The 18,490-nt window shown below is 41.6% G+C and overlaps 1 protein-coding gene across 6 annotated transcripts in view; it reads right to left on the reverse strand.

Moving 5' to 3' along the window:
- LOC134225187 (rho guanine nucleotide exchange factor 11) overlaps positions 1-18,490 on the reverse strand; it is a 421,082-nt gene that overhangs the window by 77,350 nt on the left and 325,242 nt on the right. For all 6 annotated transcript variants that reach the window (XM_062705053.1, XM_062705052.1, XM_062705057.1 and 3 more), the window contains 6 exons: positions 8,048-8,442; positions 6,700-6,929; positions 6,286-6,644; positions 6,161-6,227; positions 5,974-6,093; positions 5,694-5,902 (listed from right to left, as the gene is read on the reverse strand). In XM_062705053.1, the coding sequence (XP_062561037.1) occupies positions 5,694-5,902; positions 5,974-6,093; positions 6,161-6,227; positions 6,286-6,644; positions 6,700-6,929; positions 8,048-8,442 (1,380 nt within the window). The remainder of the gene's footprint in view (positions 1-5,693; positions 5,903-5,973; positions 6,094-6,160; positions 6,228-6,285; positions 6,645-6,699; positions 6,930-8,047; positions 8,443-18,490) is intronic.

Genomic DNA, 18,490 nt, shown 5'->3' on the forward strand with positions numbered 1-18,490 from the left:
ACCACTTATGTAAATTCTTAATGGGACTCGTATGCGGGTACATTTATTATGGGACAAGGTTGGTTTGGTATTTTTTTCACATTTTTCCCGAACAAAGTCTCATTTTTTATCATGTTATGTGGAAGTATGTTAAAATTAAATGCTATTCACGGTGTTAACTCAAAAGTGACGAAAACCGAAATGGGACTGATATGGGAGTAGCGGCAGATTAGTACTCGTCAAGACCTTTCTTTTCATGCTTTAAGATTCAAAATCGGAGTATTTTTCATAAAGTTGCACACACTCAGTTTTTATTTCTGCAGCTTCTGCAAAAATCCGCACAGCCGTGCGCCAGCAAAATAAATAACTGTTATTCCGGCAAAAATAGCGTTTGTTAACTGATTTTCGGCATATTAATTGCTGATTATCAGCAATTTTGACAGAAATCTCGGCAAAAAACATGTTTGCTGGGTCACGGCTGTGCGATTCTCGGTTGAAGGTCAACATTTTGCTGAGATCCCGGTAAAAAAAATATGAGGTATAAACGACTTTCCAATTATGTATGTATGCAGTTAGCCTTGCGACCTAATGCGTAAGATTGCCAATCCGGAGATGACGAGTTCGATTCTCCGTCCGGTCTAGGATGTTTTAGGATAGGAAACATTTTCGGCTCTCTAGGCATATAAAGTGTACGCATTATACTTGCCACATAACATGCATACTTGGGGGCAGCAGGGACTTTGTCCAAGGGCTTGACGACCCCTTCCCATGGCCACTGCGAGTTAGACCGGGACCATCGTCCCTAACCCATAATCCCAAGGCGTCAAGCGACCCGTGCCGAGGGGATGCATGGCCAGGGGGGTGAAATAATGAGCTAGGCCTTTAACGGAGCCTGTGGGGTACCTGGGCACCCTCCACAGTAATTGTCCCTTACCACATCATGCTGGGCTCTGGCGTGGTGGACCTCTTTTCCCGAGCAACTCGTGGGACCAAAATGGAAAACCAAGTCAATTCTTCAATTAGTGGTAGTAGTGTAGGCGACAACCCCTTCGCAAGAGGTGGGTTGTTCAGGTCTCCGCCTAGGAGGCCAGAGGCAATAGTCGGCAGCTCAGTGCGCAGCACCAGCGTGGGTCACTTAACCTTTCTCTCGGCTAAAAAACCGCCGGTAGAGGTTATTGACGGCCCATGGCTTGTGGAGGCGATGAACCGCAAACGCGATGGGCTTTCGTCCTTCGAGGTGGCGACGGAACAGCTGGACGCCATCATCGACTTTGCGTCATCGAAGCATAATATCAGTAAGGACCTCAAGAGGAGCTTGCAGAAACTTCGAAAGTCGATGCTGGACGCCAAGCTGGAGAGGGCGGTCGGGACAAGTGTAAACCCGTGAAATCCGTGGAGTCAAGGTCTACCCAGACTGAGGCCCAAGGATTTGCGGACTCGGGCAAGGTCCATCGGGGGTGACTGCTCCAACGGAGCAGACACAAAAACGGGGGAGACAGTCTCCAGGGGATGAGCTCCCTGGGGCCGCTCCAAAACGCGGAGGGTTACTACCCCGCACAAGGGTAGTGGAGCTGGGAAGCTGAACCCCGGCCAGGTACCTCCAAAACCGGGGGAGGAAGGACCTGGAAAGCTCGGTGAACTTGGCGCCGACGTACGTCGAATAAGACGTACCCGGATGGGCGAGATGATTCTCGAGCTGAAGCGGGGCGTCTCGCAAAAGGACGTCGTCTACAAGAAGTTAGCGGAGGAAGTCCTAGACAAAACGGTCAAGGTGAGGACAGGGAATCTAAGGGTTAAAGATCTGGACGAGATCACCGAAGTCGAAGAGTTCGTCACGGCACTGCGGCGACAGTGTGAAGTGGAGACGCCCACCGCAGCCGTTCGGCTGCGGAAAGGTCCGGCAGGGACACAGGTAGCATTGGTTCGGCTATCTGCAGCGGATGCCTACAAGGTAGTCAAGTTAGGGAGCGTCAAGGTGGGATGGTCGGTGTGCCCTGTGGGCATATACGAGCAACCCGAAGTTTGCTTCAAGTGCCTGGAACCGGGGCACAAGCAATGGGACTGCAAAGGCCCTGACAGAAGCAATTTCTGCCGACGCTGCGGATTGGAGGGACATAAGGCACAATGCTGCACGAACCCTCCCAATTGTTTGATTTGTTCCAGCAAAGCTGTGAACAACAAGCACCCCATGGGGGGTTCGAAGTGCCCGGCGTTCAAGCGTGCTGCAAATTCACAGTGCAGGTAACGCAGCTGGCTTGCTCGGCCTCGCCCGAGTGTTGCAAGTGCAAGTTTAGAGGAAACGGCGGAACACGTGTTGTTCGTGTGCCCACGTTTTCGCGCAATGCGTGACCACATGCTTGCCACATGTGGTCTGGACACTACCCCGGACAACCTAGTTCGGAGGATGTGTAAAGATGAAGTTGGCTGGAACGCCGTTTTATTGGCTATCGCCCAAATCGTCTCGGAGCTATACAGAAGGTGGCGCGTGGACTCAAGGATGGCTAGTTCAGGCGCAAACAAGAGGTGGTCCAAGGGTTCGGAGTCGGCTTCATGGGTCATACCGGTGGTCATGCCCTGTGGTCGATCCTTTTATCGAACAAGTGGCCGCACGAAGAACAACATGGTATCGTCGCTTTCGCGGCGTCGGTCAACCGGGCGGGTTGAAAGCCCGTGGACGGAAAGGGGTCCTCGTAAGGGCTGGGGTATGCGTAGGCACCGCGTCTGCAAGTCCCTTTGTGTGTTGGCGAACAGACCCTATCGCAGAGAGGTCAATTTGGGGTGCACGCGGCATCATCATTCTTGATACCAGTCGTGCAGAGGGAAGCAGGCGCGAAGTCGACCCTTCCCACCTTCCGAGGACATAGGGCGTGGTAAGGCCACCTGGAAAGCCGGCAATGCGCTGGCACGATACTATGGTGTTCTTCAAAAAAAGCGAGTGTTCGATGCTGCAAGGACACGCAGCTAATCTCGAGGGTGCGTCGTGCACTGGGCCCCCTTTGAAGCATTACTTTCTGGTTGTACCTGTCTGTTGCTTCTGGCGGCAATGGAAACGCTTTAGCGGGTCGGGGATGTAGTCCTGCCCTCCCTCGTTTGCTGCTGGAGGTGGTCCATAACCCCGCACTTCCTGGACAACCCAGGATGTCTGTTGAGCAGATTCCCCCTCCATTGGTTAGGAAAAAAAAAAGACAGACATTTGTTCAGCTCGACGAGCTGAGTCGATTGGTACATAACACTATGCGTCTCCTAGACTTCTATAAAAAGTTCGATTTTGGAGTGAAATGATAGCCTTTCGGTACAACTTGGTTGTACGAGAAAGGCAAAAAATATTCAAAAACCGAAAAGAATTTTTTTTTTGAGAGGCATTGTTCCTTGTTTGTTACACGTCTTTTTTCTAAAACAATTGCTAAAACAATTCCGTTTTTTACTTTGTGGTACGATTTTCACGAAGTCCGCTATTTCGCCACCGTTCGCCAACGACATTTGTATTACAGCACGTAACTTCGAAAAGATGGAGGAAGCCTACATCAGATTAAAAAATGATAGCCATGATAGCCAGGAAGAGGGTCAAGGGAGGACAATGCAAGCCACCCACCACGAGTTTGTATCGATGATGACGAAGTCGAGGTGGTTGAAAAATTCGTGTAGGTGGGCTAACGTGACCTCCGATAACGATACCAACAGACTCCGATTGAATGGAGTTCGTCGCCGTACCAAACACACTATTTACAAAGCGCTCATTAGACCGGTAGTCCTCTACGGATACGAGACCTGGGCAATGCTCGTGGAGGATAAAAACGAATAAACCGTGATTATTTACTACTAAAATAGTCAAGTTGAAGATACAGGTCATAGAAATCGAAACGGCATGAAGTCCATTTCCAGTTCTAGCGATTGCTAGACGATGGAAAATATAGGGCCTTATTACGGATTCCACATTTCCTTTAACCTTCACGATCACTTCACATTTGTTGCCCTATTACCGTTTTCATATGTGTGGAGCGAAATTCAAAACATTCGTAAAGTGACGTTCATCTCACGAAGTATGGAATCGGCAATACCCCTGCGTTCCATGTTTTCACTGTGAAGTAGAATTCGCAATAAGGCCCAGTCGAAAGAATAGAACGAGCCTGGGACGAAACCCACGACCTCCTGCGTATGAGACAGAAGACCATCCAGTCCGTTTTCATCCTTGATTACAATAACAAACACTACCGTGGAGGCACCATATTTGACGCAGTTATGAAAATTTCAAAAAGAATCATTATTTAAAAAATAATTGCAAAATGGATTCGCTTAATATTCTGCATAACGAGCTTTCTACTATTATAGAATGTGTGCAAATAATGAAACTTTGAAATATAAGTTTATTTCCTAATTTTTAAATCTGTTTTTATGTGGTACTTGACGTGACGCACTAATTTCACCATGTTCCTAATTTGACGCACTTTGAAACTATTTTAAAACTCAATCAATTAAACGCCTTCTTTTTTTTTTAATTATATTATGACCGTGTAATAGAACTTTATACGATATAAAATAACGAGTAAATTCATTATACAAAGCGGCATTTTATTTATTTTTGTTTAGTTGTTTGGCACGTAATACGCTATGTGGCATGTAAGTGTTTTTTGTTAGATTCATATACCCTGCACATCAATCAAAATGCTTCTCAATCAGGTGTAAGAATCATATCAAAACATATATTCACGGGCGAATTAACTTTGACATTCCATTACGTAACCAGTTGTATTTGTAATAAAAACATCACTTTCTTTTTTAATCTTAAATTTTGAATCTATAAACAGCATAAGGCATACTACCATGGGCTGCACACTTAGTGGAATAATCCAATGTTGACTAATATTCTAAGTAGTAAAGAGTTCATTTAAACTAAAAAATGAATGCATATTGCTTTTTCTAATAGTATTATTGGGGTTTATAAGCACTGCCTTGTCTTTTCATCTGATAAGATTAATTAGGAACATCACAATGCATTGTGAGCCTAATTTGACGCACAACATCACAACGAATACTTGCGTTCAAATATTGCAATGAGAAAGCTTACTCTTAATGCTCAGCTATTTGTAGGTTGGGGTCAAAGACCCTTAAAAAAGTCATTTTGCGCGAAAAAAGGATTATTTGATCCTTAGCTTTGAGGCTGAACAAGACTCAAGACTCAAGCCAGGATGCTGGTTAACTACATACATACATACATACATACATACTTAGCATTGTGACTAAGAAAACGAAAATTTGACGCATTATGAGTATGCCCTCCATATATTTTACTCGGGTACGTTGATTCTTCATCAATAATATGCTTTTTATGTCATACATGCAAAGAAGAAGAGCAAATAAAGCCATCTAGCTTGATTCCTTAATATATTTTTTGCGAAAATAAGTTTTATGAAGCATTTGATATGAAAGTGCATCAAGTTTGGACCTGCGTCAAATATGGTGCTTCCACGGTACCGCTGAACTCACTAATGAATACATGTCGTTCGACGGCTCTTTCTTCTGAATGAGGTAATAAGAAAGTCAATAAATTCATATTAATTAATAACTAGTCAAGCTAACCGCTTCCATGATCATTCGGATTGTCATGAGGACATCAAAATTAACGCGGTCTATCATCGTAGGTGGAATATGATTCGATAGTTTAACGTTCTTTAAAATTCGTTGCATAAAAAGCGAAACAAAAAAAATCTACTCACGCTTTGCACTCCGAACTGCTTGGTGCCGTCAGTTCCACCATCTGCGACATGATGGTGTTGATCACGAAGAAGGTATTCTTGTCGACGGCCATTTGCCGCACCAGTATCAGGTTGGTTTTGGTGATCGGATTGAAGCGGCCCTCGGTCAGTTTGCTTTCGCTACCGCCGAGACCGTGACTAGCGTGGCACTTGAGTAGATATTTGTCATCCTAAAACGAAGGGAGAACGGTTTTTTTTAGAAATTATTTGTTTTATGTTGGTGAACTTTACAGAATCGTACCTGTTTTTGTAATAAAACCATCACATCCTCGAACAACAATCCATGCAGTTGTACTCCAGGATTCTTCTTCATCGTTAACGGCCCATCGTAGATTAGTTTACGTACAGTTAAGTCTATATTCTGTGAGTTTCAAATTGAAATCCATCAAATTATGAACAATAAGTGGCGATCGTTTGAACTAACTTACCTTAAATTCACTAGGGGCGTCCTTATCTAAACCACTTTTGTCTAACTTACGTTGGATAGTTATAAGCCTGCGGAATAAGACAAGATGTCACAAAAACGTTCAGAAAGTTCCACAGCGAAACTCACTTATGGTTATCCTCCTCAGTCCGGACCGCTTGGTTAACGTGATCCAATATCCGCTTGGAAGATTCGAGAGCTTTTCGGATTGCTTGCGCCTCCTGCTCATTGTCCGGCTGGACACGCATCGTAAAGTTGTACAGGTTGTCGAACAGCAGCGGGTACTTGGTTAACCGTTGCAGCACCGTCGGCAGCAGGTCCTTCAGCTGTAACCGCCGGCAGGCCTTGTGTGACTCGGCCTTGATCAGCAGCTGCTGCAGCTTGTCGTCCTTTTTCCGCCGTTCCTTGAGCGCTTCCAGGGCGATCTGCTGGCGTGCGCAGAAGTACGCGGCGTGCTCCTTCAGGTCCTCACCAGATTGGCCTTCGAACTTTAATGCAAACGATTTATTAAGTGATCGAAAAAACGAAGTGGCATAAACTTACCATGAGGAGCAACATATCTCCCGTTTCCCGCACGATGTTGCTGTGCTCTATCCTTCGTTGCTTCAGGTAGCCCTCGAAGGTGCTGTGCAGTTCCTGGAGTTTCCGCAACGACGGCGGAAACAACAGCTGCAGTAGGTCATTGCACGAGGGTTCCGCCTGCAGGGATCGCATGAAAATGCCCTCCAATAACCGAAGTGTTCGCACGTGGTTTCGCTCGGTTTGGTAAATTTCTAAAAATAAAGTCATTCAGATTTGAACAATAGTTACTAAAATTGACAAGTTTGCATGCTTGTTGTGATAATAAATTTAAAATAACAAGAAATATATTCCTGTTTTTTTAGGCACTTTTTTAACGAATTTTTCAAAACCAATAATTTACCTAATTTTCTTCATTATAAATTCGTTTCCTAACCGTGCATACAATTTTATCTGCACAATGCATTCAAGTTGATCAAGAAATAAATACCGCTAATCAAGTTGAAAACCGGAATGCGGGACTATCGAAGTTGGATTTATTTCGCAATCCGTACTTTAAACCTAATATCGCTAGTAGTGCACTGCACTGGTCCAATTAGGGACTAATTAGACTAGTGCCGCACAGTAACATACGGATTGTGAGAAAAATCCAACTTCGATTGTCCCCCATTCCGGGTTTCAACTTCGATATATATATTACGGTCAAACACAATTTGACATGTAAAGGCATTTGCAGAAAAAGTTCTTTGTAGTAAAAAGATAAAACGTTGCTGGACAAAACGAACAACAATTAAAAGGCACATGATCTTTCCATTATTGGCGTAATGCGATTTTGCCTTTCGTGTGTCAATGAAGAATAAACTAACTAAACTCACTTAAATATCCATCTGATTAGATGTCTATCGATTAGTAATGCTGCAATCTGCGTTCGACCAAATGTCTAATTTTGAATAAATGTTTCTTCGACCAAATGTCATTCAAATAAAAAGGTTACTCCACATTTTCTTTTTCGATTAAAGTCTGAATAAACGAGATCCCAAATAAAACTAAACTAAACGTAAAAGCGATGGTTAGAAAATTAAATGTTCTCGGTCATGTGAATCGTTGTGATTCTAATGAGGCATCCATCCAAAGCCTTTTCTTTAATATTTAAATGTTTAAACCATTTTGTTTAAACAATCTTACAATGCCTTGGATAAATTCGCTTCATTTTACTGTTCACGACCAATATAAGAGATCTGTTTGCGTAGGTAGTCTTCTGTTAAATTTTGAGTAACAGACCACATATTCTGAATTGAATGAAAATCAAATCTGTTGCCAATTCATTCATATCGTAAAAAAATCTATCAACATTTTGATGCAAAATACTAACCATTTATCACTTCCTGTCGCTTCTTTTCGGCATCACAGAGGGTGGCGAGTATGTCCGCCGGTATGTTGGAGCTCCAGTCCACTTCCTGCTCGACGTTGCCTTCGTCTTCGCTGTCGACCCATTCGCGAGCCGTGGGCAATACCGTGAGGGCGCCACCGCCGGTCGCGCTGAGATTGGCAACGTTGGCACCGCCGGGGGAACCGAACAGACCGGAACTGGCCGACGTGTTGGAACACGGTACCGCTGAACCCGGAGGAGCTCCCGGACCAGCCGGGGCTCCCCCCGGGCCGACCGCTTCAAACGAGGCCGACCTGCTGTCCAGCGCAAGTGGAAGACTAGATGTGGAACTGCTGGAATAGTTGTTGATCAGCGATGAGGCCTCGTTCTGTTCGTCACTGTTCGAAAAAAAAAGATAAGAAACGGTTAATTGTTAGAGTCATAATTTAAGCGAAACATTCGTCCGGATCTAACCCCTCATTTTCACAACTCATCGCCTTGGACCGAATTTTGAATCGGGCTTGCACCGAGCAGTGCACCGCTGCGGGTTTCGTTTCAATGTTTGCGTCTCCCGACTACTACTCTCGGGTCGTTTCTCTTACGATGGCTCAGCTAGAGTGTGGCATTCGCCATTTGTCACGTTCATCGAGAACCGTCGCCGTAGTCCCAAGTGCTGAAGAGGTGATATTGAGTCCAATGATTTACTGCACAAACTGGCGCACCACAGCCATGGGATGGAGTTGGGAACGACACCGAGAACCTGCCACAGAAGTTAGTCACCGCAAAGCCCGGGTGTATAACCTCATTTTATGATTGCAAATTCCTTACTCAGAAATCGGGTTAATGCTTTCATAAATCATGGATTTTTAAATTGGACTATGGGTATCGCGCCAACCACTTGACAAGTAGATATGCGCACTAATTTGCAGTTAGTAATTGGTGCAATTGGTAATTACCTAAATAGAGCGACATGCAGATCGGTGGAATCGGACACCAATCTGACGGCGGGGACGATGAATCGTTGTTTTGATGATGCGAATAAAAGTATAAAGACGATTGATAGATAAACCATTTCGTGCTATGAAAGAGCTAAAATATTACTTTTCAAAAACGTTATGGCTTCCACAAGAATAAAACATGATCACAAATCAAAATTAATACCAATACCAAAAATAAACACTAAGTTAACTGCCTAAAATAATTTAAAAAATATTGGTCAACTGAATTAAAACATAACAACACATGCACCGACTGAGACTCGAGCAGTAGGTATGCGAGAAAACAACAAACTACTATTGTTTGTATTGTGACGAGCTGGCGCAGTCCATTTGCTATACTATATATAATAGTCCTGTTTGTCTGTCCGGTGACTAGCCAACCAGACGCAGCACGCGGGGAAATTCTCACAAAAAAAAATTCGACACTTCAATTCTTTTTAATGGCCCGTTTACATATGAGCTAGTTCTAGCGGACAATGCACTATCCGACAATACTAGCACGAAATTAGCATAGTGTAAACGCTTATTAGCGAGGACAATTCCTGTTTACATTGTGCTAATATCGCGTTAGTATTGTCGGATAGTGCATTGTCCGCTAGAACTAGCTCATATGTAAACGGGCCATAACTATCAGATGCAGAAAACAAAACCAGTGACAACCTTAGACAACCAGGCACAGCATTTGATGAAAAAAACCACAGGCAACACACGTTGAAAATTTTGTTTTTTTTTTCAATGCATGATTAATGAACCGTTTATATTAAAAAAAAACACTTGCCACGGGCGCTACTGCGTCCACAAATAAACTAGTAAACTATAATAGATCTGTGAAATACAGTCAACTCACTGTATGTAGAGTGAAGAAGGGTCATTAGAACTCATATTCACAGAGATGAGCACTCGAGAGATAATTTTGCTTTGTCAATAATAACGTTGTAACTGAAAGGCTATTATTGCACACCAAGAAACCTACTTATTGTTTCTTCATGGGAGAGCGCATATTTGTATACATAATGTTTGCCAGTGGCGTCGCGTAACCTCACTTTTTACCTGTGCACTAATACAAAAAATGAAAATTTTGATATTTCTACAACCCAAATGGAAAATAAAATTATCAGAGTCGTTTAAACTAATCGAAATCTGGTTATTCCAGACATTTTCGCACGAAAATTCCTTTAATTTAGGTCCAGTGCACAGGTAGATTGAGGTTAGGAAAACGCCACTGATGTTTGCAATGGCATATTTAACTTTGTGTACATGAAACCTATCAAACAAAATACCAAGAGATTTTTGGAATAACGATCTGGAAGTATGCTTTGCTACTAGTTGGAAAAAGATGTACATTTCTCGTAAAAATGCGCATAATTCAAAATTTGCTTAGATTTTAAAATTCGCGTAAAAAACTACTTTATCGAAAACTGACCTGACTGGATCAAATGCGTAGACCCCAAAATACCACAGGAAGGAATATCAGGGCCTGGCGATCAATGTGGCTCAAGCAAGTAACTTAAATCTCGCTAACTTTTCAAAAGGATCTAAGTAACATTTTTTTTGTGATAAAAATTTGAAATATCCATAAATTTTATTATTCCAAACAAAAAGTTTCAAATAACACTGGATCCGCTTTTAAAGATTTTTTTTTGTGATATTTTTCTTTACGCGCACGTTTATACAAATCTCGTCAAACTAGTTTTTTTGTGCGTGATTATTTCACGTTAGTTCACAAAGTTATTATTCGACCAATACCGATCATCTGCGTGAGAAACGATTGAATTTTACGAAAAATATGAGCGAATTTGGTTATTTTTTTATTAAACATAAATTAACTGTAAAAATATTCAGGAATTTCACAAACTTCCTAATTTTAATAAAATACAGTTTGGCAGAGTTGTTACGCACGGCCTTATGGTTTTCCATCTTTTAAACAAAGTTAGATGCATAGTACGACCTTGCAAGAAAAATCGATCTTTACCTCTTACCAGTTCTGTACGCAAAATACAAATTTTGGGCCAAAGTTACCGGAATATGCACTTCAACTTTCATTTCATTGATCCAAACTAAGGCCAGAGTGGTCTCTACTTTACATATGTAAGTCGTCTCCATTCATATGGGTCAATGGGGCAATGCATAGGTTCATTATTTGACGTTTGAGCGGTGCCGAAAGACATTTTGAATGAACTCGATGTATGAAAGAGTGTAAACAGCGCACCGCTTAAACGTCATTGTGTTCATTCGATGCATCTCCCCATAGTTGCACTTCGCTAAATATGCAGTCTATGAAGGGTCCGCAAATTGTCTTCCACCTGATCAATTTCTTTGGTCGCACTCTTGCGTCTATCGAGAACCGGGTTATTGTTTAAAACTATGGTTTCATACCCAGCTCACCGTAGTACTATGGGGAATTATTAAACAAATGGGCGGCCAGAAAATACATTATGTGAAAGAACATTTAAGAAGTATTTTTAACCCTTCAAAGGTCATCGTTCACCCTTTTTAAAAAATATCCGTTTTGAAAGTTGAAAGTGTTTTTTGGTTTGTTTCCAATACATGTTGTATAAAATAGCAATAAAGGATATTTGTATTATTAATATTGTTTATTTTCTAGTCATTGCGAGGTGTGTATAGAGAACAAAAAAAACTTTTTTCAAGAAAAAAAAATTGCAGCCTTTTCGTAAACGCGCAAAAAATCACTCGCTATAAAGTGGTACTAGGGTCATATTTCATTCCCCCATTTACAGATGAGGGGACATTAAGGGACATTAGGTTTGCGAGACCATTTTATAGCAAAAAATTAATCAAATTTTCCTTCTACATCTTTTTGACATTAATCTTCACATACCAAAAAAAAAATGAACTATCGAAAAGCTTAGGCTTTAAGCTTTGAAATGGTGTATAAAGACCCAGAATAATCCACCTAGTGGTGATGGTACTTTTATCTAGTATTATATAATAATAAAAGCACATTAGAGAGGTCAAAATAACACTACAGGGACATAGATTCAGTTATTTCCATCAGTTCACATTTATTTGCATTCATTTGAATGCATTGCAGCAGCCTTTGATTTTTTTCCTTACTCCGGAACGCAATGGCCAAAAATAAGGAAGGCTTCCGTGCCGAATGCAACCTTTTGCAAGGAAATTGGATAAGACACAATGAAAGTGTGTCTCACATTTTTTTACACACATACAGACAACACCTCAATTCGTCGAGCTGAGTCGATTGCTATATAACACTATGGGTCTCCAAGCCTTCTATAAAAGGTTCGATTTTGAAGTGATCTTTTAGCCTTTATGCACACTTACTGACCAAACAACTGAGAAAACCAAACAACGTTTGAAACGATCCCAAAACATGATACCAGCATGTAAAGCAATTAAAGGAAAAAGAGAATGAGCAACTCCTTTTTTTTCGGAAGATGCGAAAAAACTTTTAGTTCTATCCGATGAGAGTACGAGAGAAAAAACGACAGCAACTGTAGTAGTGATTATCTCTTTAGTGAGAACACCTGAACGTTTTGAAATGTTTAATCCCAAATAGTAAATAAAATTGTGATTTAAATTAATAGGTAATAGATTTATATTTCATGAAAATGAAAAAGATCGCTTTTTCGAACGACAGCGAACAATAAACAGCTCTACTGAACTGGTTAGAAATTGATTTAGTATCCATTACGTTCACAGTTGAACCATCGAAGGGACAACAAGGAACAATCGGTTTGCCTATGATTCATTAGTGTTAAGCTTATACAGTCGCCCCTCCACATCTCGATATTGAAGGGACCATCGAGATAGGGAGAGATCGAGGAATGGAAGTAAAATTGGAATCCAAAAAAGCACATTGCTATGAAAAACGACAACAAAACAAATGTCGTTTCCTGTTGTTGATGTGTTTGTTATTCTCGAAAGTTGGTCTAGTAGCCTAAACATTTTAACAAATCGACATAAGGAGAGTAAATCCTGAACAAAATATGATCAGAACATATCTCGCTCAACTTTTCAAAAGGACCTAAGTAACATTTTTTTCATGAATTAATTTGAATAGCGCAATTAACAGAACAACATGAAAGCTGTTGATTGCAGTACTCAAATTAATTCATGAAAGAAATGTTACTTAGGTCCTTTTGAAAAGTTAAGCGAGATATCAAGATAGGGAAGTTATCGAGATAGGGAGGTTATCGAGATGTAGAAAGCCCAAATGTATCTATATTGAAGGGACTGAGGAAACCATCGACATAGGGAGAGATATCGAGATATAGAACATCGAGGTGTAGAGAGTCGACTGTAGTTCCATTTGGAGGTTTTATTGGTGGTGTTATTCTTAGAATAGCAGGTTTAGTAATTTTTTTTTTGCACGGAAAAAACTGAATTATCTCTTCATAAAAAAAATATAACAATTTTGTTTTATTAGCAAAACGTATTTTTCCATAGCGATCAAAATTATAGAACATTTGAAAATTGTAAAAAACCGATAGAAAAAGTTGTTCAAAGAATTGATTTTCAGTGTGTTTTTATTGAAAAATCAGTTTTGACCATTAAAATTTGGCGATACCTATAGCGCTTAGCATTTTTTTTTCTAATGACTTTCTCACTTCTAGATGAATTAATCACAAAAAAATAACATGCAACAAATCAGGAATATTTAGTGGAAACACTTTACTAAAGAACGTATCACCTACGCTTTCTTACGCACCTGAAATACCTCTTCGCCAACGCCTATTTTTGTATCTAGAACTACAGACTAGCAACTACATATACAATATACGAGCCAATTCGATCTATCATTCGGCACTTCAACGAATTCTTTGACATGTTTGACTTTGACTTATCAGTTGACGTGTTTCGTCATCGGTTACAAGACTTTTTCAGCACCGCTGGCCGCAACCAATTAGTTTAAGTTATATTCATTTAGACATTTGTTCTCAGTTGGAAATTTTAATAAATGAACAAATAAACAAATATCACTTACTCAATATCATAACATGTCTTGACATACGGGTATATTACCATGAAAACATTAGATTGTCTAATCTGGAGAGTAACTGTGCTATTAAGAGCGAAAACCTACAGGTTCAGCAATGTTGTTCCATTAGATTTAGAGTTGGACCAATCCTAATGTATGACAGACTTACGTGGGCTGGACACATTACCCAAATGTCGAAGAACCTACGCTTTCTTATACGCCAAAATAATTTCGATCGCGTTTTTCCTTGAAAGGAAACAGTGTGCATCCCCCGTACATGATAAGCAATGGAAATCAAAATCGAATTTTTTTTTGATGCCAAATTTCTTAGAAATTCATGAAACGTTGAGAAAAACTCGAAAAACTTTTTTGATAGACATTAGGCATACAAAAATCGATTTCGAAAAAAAAATCCAAGTCCCAAAAATTCTATTATTCTCAAAAATCTGGCAAAAGCGTTATTTGAGTGTGACACGGGTTTCGCCTCTACATCTTGAAGCATCGTCGTAAAATAATTTTTAGCCGCTTTTCAAGGCGGCTCCCTAGATACCATTACAGGTAACCCACTATTATTTTCCAACGGCAGTCATGGACATGCAGAGAATTGCTTGGTCCCCTGTACCAATAATTTAATTAAACGAATTAGTTGCCTTTCGTTATCCTACATTGACTGTGATCACCATCGTTTTAATTAAACTAACTAGCAAATATGAAATGTGCAACCATGCTGAATGGAAATGCAATTTTTGTCCTGAAAATCGAAGTAAATTTCATAAATTAGGTTTACTGCTCCTGCACTCCATCTCATTCTCATAGCTCCGATATTCATCCCACGAAAATCAAAGCAACGAAAAGGAATTTTAGATGTTAACTAAATAAATGAAATGAATGAAATGAATGAAAAGGAATTTTATTTGTTTCTAATTTTTTATTTTTTCCAGTAGTGAGCCTAGTGCTTATTTTTCGAATGTTTCTGAAAACTGGAATTCGTGTGCTTAAACGAGATCAAGATGGACGGAGCTACCCTGACCATGGTCACAAGGAGAGTGGAGGCCTGAAAATGGAGGTGGTTACAGACGTAACGGACGTAATCATGTCCTTTCTGAACAAGAACGGGAGGTACAGCAAGGACCTTAAGAAGTCCGTGCTGACCCTCTGCAACATGGTTGTAGATGCAAAGCAGGAGTGGAAGTCCTTGCTGCAGGCAAGTAAGGAGGCGGAACGAAAGATCCAGTTGGCAGTGAGCCACCCAGTAAACCACATATCGTATAACAAACAGCAAATAAAGTCGCATTTGCGTCCATCAAAAATCAAAATCGCATTCCATATCAAACTTTGTCAGATTATTGTCGTACAATGTTGTATTGAATGCATCGTATACGATAATTTTTACCGTAGTGAAAATCAATCGTAATTGTGTAAATAAAAACTCGTAATGACTTATATTCCTTGCAATATCCTATATCAGTGCGAATGAATGTCTACATGAATCGTAATCAAAACCACTTCAGTCCAAATGGCTTGTAGACGTTTCAAGCAGTTGTAAATATATAAATTGTGTAGTTTATGTTGACAAATATCCATCTCACTTCAAGATGTGCAGTATGGTACAGTGGTAGAGTATCCGCCTGCAAATCTAAAGATCGCATGTTCGAGTTCAATCTGTGCATTATATACGATTAAGTTGGTTCTTATATAATAACTTATATCAAGAGTTATAGGTACCAAAATGTTGACTTGGCAAGCGGTGGGGGCCAGAAAGGAAGCCGAGCCGAAGATTCGAATCCTTATGGAAGAAAAGCAGCTGGCAGAAAGCCAGACTGCAGAGCTCCGCAGACGCATGGCTGTTACTGGAGCAACTTCAAAGCTTATTAAGGTCAGTATGGCAACCGACCTGAAGGGAGCTAGCGCCAAGCAGGTATTGCCCGAGAACAAGGCTACTAAGATCCGTCGGAAGAGGATTGGGTAGGTTGCCGACCCTAAGGAACGACAGAAACCAGTTCCTCTTTCTACGAGGACTACCGAAGTTCGCCGAGAGAAAGGCCTGCCCTGGAGGGAAGTTTTGTGAATCCCAAAAAGGCTAAGGAGGAGCAAAAAGCGGTAGAGGAGACGAAGGCGCCATTGGTCAAGAAGGGGAGTGCCCGTAGAGGAAAGGGCATACCTTCCAATGGTCATGGCAGGAAGGACAGAGACGAAGCAATTATCGTCTATGCTGATTGTAAGAGCTATGACTTTCTGAAGGCTTTGCGGGGCGAGATGATCCTCGTCCTGAAGCGGGATACTGCGCGGAAGAGTTCCGCGTATAAAAAGTTGGCAGAAGAGGTGCTGGGTGATGCGCTTCAGGTGAGAGCCCTATGCCCAGTAGAGGTAATCCAATGCCGAGGCCTGGACGAAATTATCGAAGCCGGTGAGCTGGTAGTTGTACCGAGAGATCAATGTGGCGTTGAAATCCAGGATACCGCGATTCGGTTGCGGAAAGGTTATGCTGGAACGCAGGTTGCCTCATTCCAGGTACCTGTGGCTGACGCCAAGAAGGTACTGGATGAGGCCAAGCTGAAGGTGGGTTGGTCGGTATGTTCGGTGAGCGCAAACCAACAACCTCAGGCCTGCTTCAAGTGCTTTCGATTACAAGTCATATGACTGCAAAGGTCCTGATCGGAGTCGGCTTTGCCGGAGGTGTGGAGCTGAAGGTCATAAGGCTCACACCTGCCAGGCACAACCGAGGTGTTAGATCTGTGGAACTGGCACAGACAACAAACACCCATCCGGTGGGCAGGCCTGTCCGGCCTCCAGACGGGCTCGGTCATGCAAGTAGCTAACTAAATCTCAACCACTGCGAGGCAGCGCAAGCGCTGCTACAACAGTTGGTACACGAGAATAAGACTAATGTTGCCTTGCTGTCCGACCCGTACCGCATCCCTGATAAACATAGCAGTTGGGTTGCGGATAAGTCCGGAATAGTGACCATCTGGACTTGCGGGAGGTACCCCATCTAGGAGATAGTGTCATCTCCTGATGATGAGGGTTTTGTTATATTAAAGGTAAACGGAGTTTACTTTTGTAGCTGCTACAGTAGCCCATGATCGCATATTTGTAACATTTGCATTTTGGTTGATTTTGAAAGTCGTTTGTCAATCCTCTCGACCAACTCAAACATTTCCAGCTTACCACAGATAAGTAAGATAGTAAAGCCTATTTTACTGTTGTGGAATGGACCAATCAATAAGCAAAAACTGCCGCTATGAAATGAGCAGATTGCGCCACCGTAGACATGTTCTGTCAAACACACACGAATAGAAATATGCGTATACAGTGTCGCCGTTGTTTTGATGCGGTGAGAGCAAAATGAGTTACCTTGATTGATCCATTGAATGCAGAAAATTGAGCTTTCTGATCGATTCACAGGCTTTCCACTAAATGAATAAAAATGCGATTGTGTATCTTCAATCTAACCCCCACTGTCCGGCAGTGGTATTATGGAAGAAAGCTGTCTTTAATAAAGTCAGCTTTAGCCCGGGAGTAACCCATTTCAGACTGCCTGGTAACTCACGTCCAGTCAGAGGTCACTTTCACTTGCAATAAGCCCCGCCTGTTTATGCTACCATAATCAATTGGATAATGGATCCATAAACAAACTTCCGGATTTTTGAATCCAGCGCGTATTTAGTTTTGGAATCATATAAAAACAAATTGAAACAATCTCACCAAATTGATCAAATTCCGTATAAATTAACTGAGGAAGAAAAGACCACAACTAGTGTCCACGAAAAAATCACTACTCTTCCAGAGCTAATCCGAGCAATTCGTTAATGATCCATATTTTCCTGGTATTATTACACATTCAAACATATTTTCACCAAACACATCCGCGTATACAAAATACACAAACGATTTCGCGCGCTCTAATAAGAATACACTTGAGTAAATGTCACCAAACTCGTAAATCTCAAACTTCAGATAACTTAAACTTTTTTCTTCTAGTACATATTCAAAAAATATACATCAGCCGAATCTATTTCTTGCGGAAACGAACGAAAACGTGACAGCAAATTTAAAAGCAACCATCCGCGCGCATGGCTTGCTGCGGTCCTAAATGAATAAAAATGCGATTGTTACAAAAATGAGATCATGGGCAGTACTGTCCTCCAAGATGGAGCATAGAGCAGTTCACCAGGGTGTTAGATAATCTTGTAGCGAGACTAACTGGTCATAAGCCATTAGTTGTAGCAGGTGACTTCAACGCATGGGCAGTGGATTGGGCCTCTCGGTTCACTAACGCTAAAGAGGTCATAAGTATCCTGCTAAATTCTCTAGCGGTACTGAACGTAGTCCTGCTGAACGAGGGCCAAGCGTCAACGTTCTGAGGCCCGAATGGTGAGTCATGCATCGATGTGGCCTTCTGCAGCGCGGGATGGACGGTGGAGCCTGAATGAAGGGTTCACGAAGGGTATACTGCTAGTGACCATCAGGAAATACGTTCTATGGTCA

The sequence above is a fragment of the Armigeres subalbatus genome, chromosome 3 (genome assembly GCF_024139115.2).
Source record: "Armigeres subalbatus isolate Guangzhou_Male chromosome 3, GZ_Asu_2, whole genome shotgun sequence".
NCBI lineage: Eukaryota > Metazoa > Arthropoda > Insecta > Diptera > Culicidae > Armigeres > Armigeres subalbatus.